The sequence below is a fragment of the Xenopus tropicalis genome, chromosome 4, assembly GCF_000004195.4.
Source record: "Xenopus tropicalis strain Nigerian chromosome 4, UCB_Xtro_10.0, whole genome shotgun sequence".
NCBI classification, from domain to species: domain Eukaryota; kingdom Metazoa; phylum Chordata; class Amphibia; order Anura; family Pipidae; genus Xenopus; species Xenopus tropicalis.
The window spans coordinates 16375298-16388225 of NC_030680.2; the positions used below are offsets into that span (position 1 = coordinate 16375298).

Sequence of the window (12928 nt, forward strand, 5' to 3'; positions counted from 1 at the left end):
AGTTGGGATCAAGTACAGATACTGTTTTATTATTACAGAGAAAAGGGAATCATTTAACCATTAAATAAACCCAATAGGGCTGTTCTGCCCCCAATAAGGGGTAATTATATCTTAGTTGGGATCAAGTACAGGTACTGTTTTATTATTACAGAGAAAAGGGAATCATTTAACCATGAAATAAACCCAATAGGGCTGTTCTGCCCCAATAAGGGGTAATTATATCTTAGTTGGGATCAAGTACAGGTACTGTTTTATTATTACAGAGAAAAGGGAATCATTTAACCATTAAATAAACCCAATAGGGCTGTTCTGCCCCCAATAAGGGGTAATTATATCTTAGTTGGGATCAAGTACAGGTACTGTTTTATTATTACAGAGAAAAAAGAAACCATTTATAAAATGTGAATTATTTGATTAAAATGGAGCCTATGGGAGATGGCCTTTCCGTAATTCTGAACTTTCTGGTTAATGGGTTGCTGGATAAGGAGTCCAATACCTATATAGTGAATAAAGTACCCCCTGTTGTAATATATAGGGATATTATAAGTCACCAAGGAGTTCCATGACCGTGAGCATTTAGGGTGCTGGGCAGGGGGGCCCTTGGGGTCACATACTCTGGTGGTCCCCACGTGTTCCAATTTGACACTGACTGTCATATCTGCTCCACAGCAACAAAACATATAGACCTATACATCATCTACGCCATTAGCCCCCACTATCCCTAATGTACGTGAGAGTCAGCCCTCCGTATCAGATTCCGACATTGCATCTAAGTCACCAGAGTTCACTGACTCGCACAAATAGACGTCATATAGCCCTGTGTATTTATAGAATAAGGAACATTTCAGTGATTTTAATTCCCCCTATGTTATACAGCAGGAGGTTTAGTTATTGACAGACCTTGGCATATAAACTGCTGAATAGATAACAGGATCATCATCAGATAACATCTTCCAGACCTATGACATAGTGCATCATTTATAGCCCTTATTGCCCCTCTTTACCTTAGTCTATAAATTATTATATAGGTATATATCAAAGGGAAGCCTAGAGATCTCCAAAATACAGTAAAGGTGGCCAAATAAGGTAAGATTGGCTATTTAGGCAAACTTCTCCCAAAATTCCCACATAAGGCCCCAGGTCAATTTTAGGCCCGTCGGGGGGTGCCCATACACAGGCAGTCTGAAGGCCTCGAATCACCAGCTGATATCTGCCCTTGTATGGCCACCTTTATATCATTTCCCATAAAGGCCAATTGAAACTTTCTGTACTAAGAAGCCACTGCCTTATCCTTGCTGGTAATTAATCTACATTATACTCATGGCAAGACAAGGGTTTGGATTTGGCTCAGGATTCGGCGGAATATTCCAAAATAGTGGATTTATTGCATACCTTCAGACAACAGATCCCATACCTGTACAAGTAAGCAATACCCCCCCCAATGTCCATAAGTTCATAAATTGCCTTATGATGATTAAATTTTATAGTGAATCTGACCTCAATAGCCCCTTTCTCTGGGTACATATGGCCTGGGTGATTGTATAGGCACCCCCGCCACCCTAGTAGGGTTAGCACCTTTCTAAAAACATTTCATTTCCAGCTGGCGGGGGGAAAGGGGGACAAAAGGGGTTGGACAGTGAGATGAAAGAGGCGGGATTATGATGTGAAAGGGGCAGGGCTATAACACACAACAGCCAGAGGGAAGGAGGTAGAGTGATCAGGGGTTCAAATCAAGGGTGGGCAAAGGGCTTACCTTAAGGGTATTACCAGCTATATTGCCGGTAAAGTTACAATACCTGTCCCCGACCTTGGCAGGTGTTTAACTGGCTGGGTGGCAACCCTATACCCTAGGCACAGGCCCTCGGGGGGCTATATGGTAAGTACAGCCCTGGCCAGGCCTAGGGATCAAGGGGCTTAATAGGTAAAATGGCAGCACTACTACCATTTGCACTGGAGGAGCCCCAGTTCCAGCACAGTATGTTTTATTAACTGATACAAATTCAGTGCACATTTACACAAATCTGAAATTTTTCAACTTTTTACAGATTTTCTTGCCAGGTATATACTGTTTTTGTTCCAGTATTTGTCATTAACAGTGAAGTTCTTGCCAACAAAAATCTTCTCATGAAAAGAAAATCCAGCCACCTTTAGAATCAAAGTTGTGATAGACACTACAATAAAACGTGCAGATATCGGCAATACGTTTTAGCCACAATCAGCTCACACAATAAAAATGGAGTTTATGGGGTATTAATCACTCTCAGAAGAAAGAAAATCGATTTTATCCCAGTATATCACTGTAGGAATGTTATATTAAAGGGGAAGTGAGAAAATCATTAGCGGAGGCTACATGGATTCACCCGTTCATTAGGGCCCTTCGGGGTCAGATTGATAAACTTCTCCCAGTTTACTCTGAATCCTATAATAATCTAACATGGGAAAGAATATGGGATAAATTTAGGAAGGTCAAATATTTGCTGAGGATTGGTCTAAAGCTTTCTATTTATTGTTATAACTTGCTGTAAATATCATGTGATTGCCAATTCATCATGTCACCATTAATAAGCAACACTGCTCCTTAGGGTTACACAGCAGGCTTTAAAAATGTTTATATATACAGTACATACTGTGATATATATATATACATACAGGTATAGGACCCGTTACACAGAATGCTAGGGACCAAGGGTATTCCGGATAAGGGGTCTTTCCGTAATTTGGATCTTCATACCTTAAGTCTACTAAAAAATCAATATAACATTAATTAAACCCAATAGGGCTGTTCTGCCCCCAATAAGGGGTAATTATATCTTAGTTGGGATCAAGTACAGGTACTGTTTTATTATTACAGAGAAAAGGGAATCATTTAACCATGAAATAAACCCAATAGGGCTGTTCTGCCCCAATAAGGGGTAATTATATCTTAGTTGGGATCAAGTACAGGTACTGTTTTATTATTACAGAGAAAAGGGAATCATTTAACCATTAAATAAACCCAATAGGGCTGTTCTGCCCCAATAAGGGGTAATTATATCTTAGTTGGGATCAAGTACAGGTACTGTTTTATTATTACAGAGAAAAGGGAATCATTTTTAAAAATTAGAATTATTTGCTTATAATGGAGTCTATGGAAGACAGCCTTTCCGTAATTCTGAGCTTTCTGGATAACGGGTTTTCGGATAAGGGATGCCATACCTGTATATATATATATATATAGGCATCAAAGACCCTTGGTGCCTGGAAAATACAGCCCTGCCTGTCACAATATTTTCATATCCCAACAACCTCCCAGTTTGGGCGGAATCGCTGTAGAACCATTTCTTGTTCACATAAAGATGTAGGGTTTTACATATGAGCTGTGTTTATGTGATATATTTTTATAGAGACCTACATTGTTCGGGGGTATATTTTTTCTTCAATGCCCTTTTTAGGTAAGACAGCAGTTTATTTGCTTTAGTAGCCACAAAAATTCCCCAAATGCTACTTAATTAAGGAGCCCCAATAGGTTCCTGTGACTCTCTGGGGTGGTTCTAGCAACACTATGGTGCATACATATCCATATAAATCTACAGACTAGCAGTAAGGCTACATGTATGTAGAGACATCAACATCACTGTAAAAAAATTCTATAAAAATATGAAAGAAAGCCGCATTCAGTATAAAGGGTACGTGATTGGCACAATTTGGTTGATGAGTTAGCACAGAAGAAGGTACAATGTGCACACAAGGAGGAAGCTGGAACAGGTAGAAGTTACTGGGTATAACCCTACAGAGCTATAACATATAAACCAACTGCAACACAGACTGCAGAAGTGTCTGGTGATGTTTTATTGGAACAATCTACTAAAATAACATGACACCTTGACATAGTTAATCAGTGACTGAAAGGCGTTAACTAACATAAGCCTTCTCTATAGATAGCTCTGATGCACTTATTGCACCAATACTGTGTTACTGAGCCGCTGGGCCCAATGTGCAGCCCATAGAGGGGCAATGAGGGTTATTATAATGCAGCTGCCTCTCACTAGTATGGGGCTGGGACATATTTCTCCTGCATGTAACTTTTTGTGCTCCAGGAATGATGTCAATGAAGGCCCTCAATATACGCTTGTGTCCTACCCACTGGCAGTCTATGGCTCACGTCACATGATACATTCATTTCAATGGGAAGTGATGTGGCCCTCTGCTATCTGTATAACATGAATTGGTTAAACCTTGTTGGATGTGTGGCCCCCTTATAGAGTATTGAACTGGTGGAACATTTGGGCATTTTGCAGCTTAGGGTCATGGGATCCCTTACACATAGACAATTTGCTTTCATTTTTTTGTTTTTTTGTGGCTTTTCAGTTATTTAGGTTTTTGTTCAGAAGCTCTCCAGTGTGTCTTGTTTACCTTAGCAATAGTTTTTTGGCTTCCGGGGTCAGTGACCCCCATATGAAAGGAGGAAAGAAGCAGCAGACGAAGGCAAATCATTTAAAAACTACACAAAATAAATAATGAAGACCAACTGCAAAGCAGAGCAACTTCCAAGGGGTTGGGGAGTCACATGTTGCCCCTGCACAACGTACTAAGAGTTAACTTAAAAGTGAACCAACCTATTTATTTAAGTGCTTTTTGCCTCCAATTCACTGGGCGAGTCTTGTGTTCCTAATAACACAACCCTTTGTGGGAAACCTGGGGCTGCCTTCAGTTTAAGGTGGGCAACAACTCCAGGGTTTCCCACCATTCACCAGAAGAGGCAGATTGCAGTGGCACAACTACATGGCATCTGGCTCCCCTGCAAAAAGTCTTCAGAGGCACCCGAGGTGCACAGCCAACCGTACCCGGATCCACCCCCCCTTCTGCCGCTTGTGTGCCCAGCTCCTCACTCACACTCAGGTAGGACAGTGGCTGGGGATGGGGGATTTATATGCTATAGAGGAAGGAGACCCCCGGTCCAGCCCCCCCCCCATCCCCCTGGCTCTCCTGTGGCTACTGGGGCAGCTCCTCTGTAGTTACGCTACTGGCAGGATGGACACACCGGCAGCCATACAGAAGTTTGGGGGCGCAATGCACGTACCCTGTTTAAATGTGTCAGAATCTGCTCTCCATTGTGTTCATGACCCCCATCCGACAGTTCAGCATAGAGCCTGCCCTATATGTCCAGATGTAGGTCTTCAGTTAGACTGAAACTGTAGGATAAAGCCCTAAAAATAAATCTTAGGGTGTTCTGAACATAAAATAATTGGCAGACACCAATCATACAAAAGTTATGCCCGGAGATAAATTGTAGGTCCCCCAAGGACAGGGGCACTGCTGCCATTAGGTGAGGTGAGAAACATGCCATTACCAGGGGAGGCAAAAAGCCACTCCTGGTAACTTAAAGAGACAAAATTCAGATCTTTAAATTGGAATTTTGGCTCTTCTAGTGCAGAGAGTGCTATTGCGGCTTTAGCTGGGCAGTAGGACCCCTGAGGCAGTGCTGCCCATGGAAATACACAGTACATGTAGTGTTATCCAACTGAAATTTTCTAACCAGTCCCGTCAACTAAACGACCAATTGCCATGGTATGAAAATTAACGGGACGACAATTTGGAGCAGAAAATCCATTTTGTGTGATTATATAATTGAGTGTATGGTCAGCATTAAGGTGGCCACACACGGGCTGATTTACATGACGATATGTGTCCTTTAGACCATTCAGCAGCTTATCTGCCTGTGTATGGGCACTAACGACAGTTCCCTGCCCCACCGACGTCTTGCCTGAAATCCGCCAGATCTCGATCGGGCAGGTTTGATTTTTACGTTGGATCGGGGGCCGCATCAACAAACCGATGGTGCCTGTGCCCACCATTTTAATATGATTGTTTAGCCCTACGACCAAACAATCGAATCAGCCCAGTATCACCCACTCATAGGCGGGGGCATATCGGGAGAAGATCCGCTTGCTTGGCGAGCCAGCTTTAGTCTCCTGAGTCTCATGGGAGTCATGGGACTCATCCTCCAATATGTACAATAAAGTAGAAATGCTGGCACAGGTATCACCTTGCGCAATATTCTCCCTGTAACCGCTTCTATTTAACCTTTCCGTGTTTTAGTAAGTTGACCTGTTGGGGAAATGGATGAACCTACAGAGGTAGAAGAAAAGGACGTTTTTGCATATTGTACCTGACAGGTTGGTTAATGATCCTCTGGGAAGCAGAAAATCCCAAATCATAAATCCTCCGACCTTTATTCCCATAAACATATTTATCATTGTGTGCCTGATTGCGCTGATACATCAGACTATAATATATGTGTATATGGCGGGGATGGTGCTGGGCGCTGCCCACATTGCGCAGACAGGGGAGGGAGTAAAGGCCCATATGTGGGTATAAAGGCAGCGAGAGAAGCGCTTACACCAGATACACAACTGGGAGCCATGAATTCCTTCCTGCTGAAGGCGCTGCTGCTCGGGACGTTGGCAGGTAAGGGCTCTCATTCAACTGCTGAGTGAGTTCTCTACTGAGAGCAGCTCCTGCCTTTCCCTGCACTGCTGGCTCTGAATCTTCAAACAATGTCAGAAAAGTCAGCTCTCCCCCTGCCCAAACCCCAATTCCCTGAATCACTAAACTGTTCATACTGTTTGTCTGTCTCTCTCTCTCTCTACCGTCTGTCTAGCCAGCTAGGTCTCTTTCCCTTGGTATCTATCTATCTATCTATCTATCTAGAGATCTATCTATCTAGAGATCTATATATCTCTCTCTCTCACTATATATATATATATATATATATATATATATATATATATATATATTTACAGAACAGGTAGTTAATAAATTAATAGATAGATAGATAGATAGAGTGATATAAATATATATCACTTATATAAGTGAATCACTTAGGTCATGATATAATAAGAGATATATATATATATATTTTTTAGAATGGATATACACATGCACAAATAATGGCCACATATTGGACTATTCAAATTTGTACACAAGTAACCACATTGGTTAATTACATAATGGTCAGAGAATGGGGATTGGGCACCTAATTTCACATGCTAGGGTACACAGGTATTTAGATGTGATGTGATGCACTATTGTTTTTTATCCTTGAGAAAGGTCCTAACAAGGACCGAAACGTTGGTTTTAACAATATATCTGCAATAAAAATTTTTTTTATGAAACATTGAAGGGTGTGCTGGCCACAGATGATTATTTTCTATATATATACATATATATATATATATATATATATATATATATATATATATATATATATATATATATATATATATGATATCACTCTGTCATCTATCTATCTATCTATCTATCTATTATCTCTCTCTCTCTCTTTCTATATATATATATATATATATATATATATATGATATCACTCTGTCATCTATCTATCTATCTATCATCTATCTATCTATCTATCTATCTATCATCTATCTATCATCTATCTATCTATCTATCTATCTATCTATCTATCATTATCTCTCTCTCTTTCTATATATATATATGATATCACTCTGTCATCTATCTATCTATCTATCATCTATCTATCTATCTATCTATCTATCTATCATCTATCTATCTATCTATCTATCTATCTATCTATCTATCTATCATCTATCTATCTATCTATCTATCTATCTATCATCTATCTATCTATCTATCTATCTATCATCTATCTATCTATCTATCTATCATCTATCTATCTATCTATCTATCTATCTATCTATCTATCTATCATCTATCTATCTATCTATCTATCTATCTATCTATCATCTATCTATCTATCTATCTATCTATCTATCTATCTATCTATCTATCTATCATCTATCTATCTATCTATCTATCTATCATCTATCTATTAATCATTAGTCTGTCTATCATCTCTCTGTCTCTCTCCCTCTTTCTTGCTGTCTATATGAGAAATATTTAGTGACATTTCAGACACTTTCACTGATCGCTGTGTATATTTCCATTGCAGGAATGGTGCTTACAGCCCCTAATGCTCAGAAGGCACAAGAAGTGAGTTGCAAAAATAATCTTTATTATAAAGCAGCAATTAGTTATTTGTCTTATTAAGTTATATATTATATGTTCATAGTATAAACCCCCAGTCAGATAAGGTATAATACTAGTGTTTGTATCAGTCTTTGTGTTATAGATTGTAACATCTGAACCCCCTTTTTCCTTCACCCCAATCTGTTAATCATTGCTGATGAATTTTGCCTCCCATAAAAAGTAATACTGACAGATTCTATATAATAACATACAGGCCAGTCTCAGCTCCTTTACTTAAAGGAAATATAAACCCTTAACAAGTGACTGTGAGTTGTACTGATAACGAGTGCGGACGCCGTAACTGACAGCCCTGCAGCCTCTGTGTTCCAGGTACGGGGAGGCGCCATGTAAACTGGAGTACAACCCGGTGTGTGGGACGGACGGAAACACTTACGGCAATGAGTGCAGCTTGTGCTATGAAAATAGGTACGAAATGGGGCCCACCTCACCCCAACAGATCTGCCAAAGAGGAGGACTAGGAGGAATAAAGTACCCCCTTTTATAGAATATAAGGATATTAGAAGTCATTGAGAAACTTCATGACCACATACAGTAGGGGCATAAAACTGCAGGCAGCCTGGTCTGATACAGGTTATGGCGCTCCAAGGTGCCTTCCAATATCCTCATTTATAAAATGTCACATGACATCACATGCCATGACATCACTAAGCAGTGTTTATAACTGATGACATCAGCACCATCCCCTTCCCTTCCCTGCCCTCTTCCACTGACCTGGGCGGCTGGTGTAGTATTCTGACTCCAGTGCGGAATTAGGGGTGGGCAGTAAAGGCATTTGCCCAGGACATAACGATGGGGGGTAGTTGGGCACGTACCTCTCTGCCTGCCCCTAGGTTCTGGCACATTGAATCTGCCTGATCACAGTTGTGTTGCCGTCTCTCCATGGTGAGGGGGGGGTTAAAGTGTGGTTGGAGTCTGTGTCGGGGCAAAGCTGTTTGGTGCCTGGGGGAGGGGACATGGGGTGCCCTCAAGTGTAGGCCCGGCACTGCTCTGAACTGACACCCTGTGAGCCGTGTCTCTGGCTGTTGAGCTGTAGGGATATATTCCATTCCAGCTTCATATCATCATTTCATCTCTTTTCATGTCTTTTAGGCTTCGCTCTGAGAAAATTCAGATCCAACACGTCGGCCATTGCTGAACCCAGAGACCAGGACCCCCCAGCAGACGGACATGACTATCCTGCTAATTCAGTGCTTCATGTACCCTACCCCCAGCTCTCTCTGTAACCCAATCAAGTCATGGCTTCCTACTGGGAAAATGTATCCTGTATAGAAATTGGGGTTAACTTCCAATTAGACATATAGTAAAGTGGGCTGACTGGGCCGGCGTGGGTCCAATAGAATACCCTACTCATCCTCTTCTCCAACCCCTTTTATACTCCATTTGTTGTTCTCTCCTTTTCTCTATTTTCTGTTCACACTAAGTTTTTGATCATACTTATCCTCGGGAGAAGAGCAGCCATAGCCAGGTTACACGGGGCAGTTATGTACAGCATTTCTGGCTGGATAGGCCAACTGGCTGGATACTATTAGCCCTCATATTCTTGGGGTATCTGAGAACTGTAGATCAGCCCCAGTCCCTGCGGAAATTGTCATCACTGTATCTTGCAAAAAACACTGTATTTAGGTCTAAATGTGCCACTTGTTTTGTGTTTTTCTACTGCACACAGAATTAAAAAATGATTCATAATGTTAAAAAAGTGCACAAATCTGTTGTCTGACCTTGTTCATCCAGCTTGGCCCAAATCAAAGAATGGCCAATGGGTACATGTATAAGTATGGGTGTAGGGGCGTAGAAGGGGATATTTTGGGGGAGAGAGGATTTATAGAGGTACAGAAAGGCATATATAGAAGTAGGAAGGCTGTGCACAGATACAGGGGGGCACACATATATACATGTATAAATATAGGTGTTGTGTAGGGGCATAGAAGGGGATATCTGGAGGTAGGGGGCTGTGTAGAGGGACAGGAGGGGACATATAGAAGCACGGGGGGCTATGTAGAGGGACAGGAGGAGACATATAGAAGCACAGGGGGGCTATGTAGAGGGACAGGAGGGGACATATGGAAGCACGGGGGGCTATGTAGAGGGACAGGAGGGGACATATAGAAGCACAGGGGGGCTATGTAGAGGGACAGGAGGAGACATATAGAAGCACAGGGGGGCTATGTAGAGGGACAGGAGGGGACATATGGAAGCACGGGGGGCTATGTAGAGGGACAGGAGGGGACATATAGAAGCACGGGGGGCTATGTAGAGGGACAGGAGGGGACATATAGAAGCACGGGGGGCTATGTAGAGGGACAGGAGGGGACATATAGAAGCACGGGGGGGCTATGTAGAGGGACAGGAGGGGACATATGGAAGCACGGGGGGCTATGTAGAGGGACAGGAGGGGACATATAGAAGCACAGGGGGGCTATGTAGAGGGACAGGAGGGGACATATAGAAGCACAGGGGGGCTACGTAGCGCGGTAAAGAAGGCCATGTGTCAAACTGTGGGAGCTGTGTAATACAAGATCTGCTCTGGCTGCCCTTCCCGCACAAACGGGAAAAATGGTGTATTCTCTGTATCCCCCCCCCTTTATTCCTATGAGGTTAAGTCATAGCAGTTGACACCAGAAATGAAGAAAAAAAAAATATATACAACTTTATTGCACGCGTTGATATAACAGGTAACAACAATGGATGAAAGCCAAGAGCTCACTATACAGTTACAGTGCAGGGAATAGGCTGAAGCCATTTACACAGTTCCAATATATACAGACTGCGCTAATATAAAAACACGGGCATAAAAATGATAAAACTGTAATAGTGACCAATGGAAGAGACGCTTCATTTCTCCAAGGGCAGAGTTTAACCCATAACGTGCCATATGCTGTAGAATCAATGCTGCTGGCAAATAAATGCCATTGTCCCAACACTATAGATTCATCCCTTCTGGGTTCATTGAGGACATTTTTGACAATAAGTAACAGTTGTGTGAATACAAAATATTGACCCTTGTGCAAAAGAGTAGTGTGGGGGATCCCTGTGCTATTATCTTGAGCCCCCATTTGTGCCTGCAGTTCAGCCTCCACAGACAAGTGGTCTTATTTTAATTATTCCGGTGAGTTTCCTTTAGTTTCCACCATTGATTATAGCACCTATGGAAATACTGGCACAATACCGAGTCCTCCAATGTTCTATCTCCAAGTGTCATATGCTGAGAAGAACCTGTAATTGTTTAACAGCTCATCTTGGCTGAGCATGTTCTGAAATAGAAATGGTTAAAGGATTCAAGCGATAACAAACACATGTGCATCCTATAAACATGAAAGCAACCCAAAATAGCCTCTGTTATAGCAGGTATAGCCTCTGGGAAGGGACTGGGGCTGTGGGATAGCAGGTATAGTAGGGAGAGATGGTACCTATAGTAGCAGTGGGGGGATAATAGCCTCTGGGAAGGGACTGGGGCTGTGGGATAGCAGGTATAGTAGGGAGAGATGGTGCCTATAGTGGCAGTGGGGGGATAATAGCCTCTGGGAAGGGACTGTGGCTGTGGGATAGCAGGTATAGTAGGGAGAGATGGTGCCTATAGTAGCAGTGGGGGGGATAATAGCCTCTGAGAAGGGACTGGGACTGTGGGATAGCAGGTATAGTAGGGAGAGATGGTGCCTATAGTAGCAGTGGGGGGATAATAGCCTCTGGGTAGGGACTGGGGCTGTGGGATAGCAGGTATAGTAGGGAGAGATGGTGCCTATAGTAGCAGTGGGGGGATAATAGCCTCTGGGAAGGGACTGGGGCTGTGGGATAGCAGGTATAGTAGGGAGAGATGGTGCCTATAGTAGCAGTGAGGGGATAATAGCCTCTGGGAAGGGACTGGGGCTGTGGGATAGCGGGTATAGTAGGGAGAGATGGTGCCTATAGTAGCAGTGGGGGGATAATAGCCTCTGGGAAGGGACTGGGGCTGTGGGATAGCAGGTATAGTAGGGAGAGATGGTGCCTATAGTAGCAGTGGGATAATAGCCTCTGGGAAGGGACTGGGGCTGTGGGATAGCAGGTATAGTAGGGAGAGATGGTGCCTATAGTAGCAGTGGGGGGATAATAGCCTCTGGGAAGGGACTGGGGCTGTGGAATAGCAGGTACTGGGATAGGTAATTAGGGAGAGATAGATGTAGTGAAGTGGCAAGGAGAGACCCTTTATATTAGCATTTAAATTCCTTCCAACTCCAAATTGATTTACAGACCTGGATTCATGGAAAGGCCACAAAGGCCCGGGCCTATAGGGCAGAATGCCACATGCTTTGTCACACCCGGGGCACTAAGATGGAGGCGCTGGAGATGACTTTGTGCCCTATACTCAGTACTGTGTGAGAGCTAAAAGGATGCCTTTGTTCGAGATCTTGGGGAGTGGGGGGAGGATAATTATTTAAGGAATACCTTTATCCCTAAAGCCATAAACAGAGCATTCACTATAAAGCAATACATTTGTAATTAGAAATGACTTGTGACAGATCCCTAAACTCTGGGATAAAGAGTAGGAAGAGAGAAGGAAATACTTACGGTGAGGTTATTAATGCCGTCAGAGAAAGCCCCTATTTGCTTTACTGTACCCTCCGAGTGCTCCATCTGCAAAACCAGCCGTGAGTAGGGCTCCTCCCAAACGCACACTTCTTTGTTTCATGCACAATCACATGACACTCCCAAGGAGAAGTATGGCAAGGCGGCAGTTAGCAAGCAACATGCTGATTGGTGCAAGCATCCCATTGTTGTCCCCAACCTGTGGCGATTTCCTAGTGGGTCTACAAGGCCCCTAGTATCCCCCCTACATTTCATTCTTAATGGGTCCTTATTGCCTTTTTGCTTCTCCTCCCATGTCACAACC

The 12928-nt window shown here is 42.8% G+C and overlaps 2 protein-coding genes across 14 annotated transcripts in view; one reads left to right on the forward strand and one right to left on the reverse strand.

The window, feature by feature from the left end:
* The first annotated feature begins 6254 nt into the window (after positions 1 to 6254).
* LOC116410524 (trypsin inhibitor ClTI-1-like) lies at positions 6255 to 9763 on the forward strand. The gene is made up of 4 exons (XM_031901373.1): positions 6255 to 6447; positions 7967 to 8007; positions 8360 to 8469; positions 9154 to 9763. The coding sequence occupies exons 1-4, from the start codon at positions 6402 to 6404 to the stop codon at positions 9197 to 9199; spliced, it is 243 nt and encodes an 80-aa protein (XP_031757233.1). The 5' UTR covers positions 6255 to 6401; the 3' UTR covers positions 9200 to 9763.
* Positions 9764 to 10694: 931 nt separating this feature from the next.
* ppfibp2 (PTPRF interacting protein, binding protein 2 (liprin beta 2)) overlaps positions 10695 to 12928 on the reverse strand; it is an 87221-nt gene continuing 84987 nt past the window's right edge. For 12 of the 13 annotated variants that reach the window (XM_031900507.1, XM_031900505.1, XM_031900504.1 and 9 more), the window contains 2 exons: positions 12607 to 12672; positions 10695 to 11315 (listed from right to left, as the gene is read on the reverse strand). In XM_031900507.1, coding sequence (XP_031756367.1) covers positions 11247 to 11315; positions 12607 to 12672 — 135 coding nt within the window. In that variant the 3' untranslated portion in view covers positions 10695 to 11246. The remainder of the gene's footprint in view (positions 11316 to 12606; positions 12673 to 12928) is intronic. The other variant, XM_031900508.1, reaches the window with a different exon arrangement.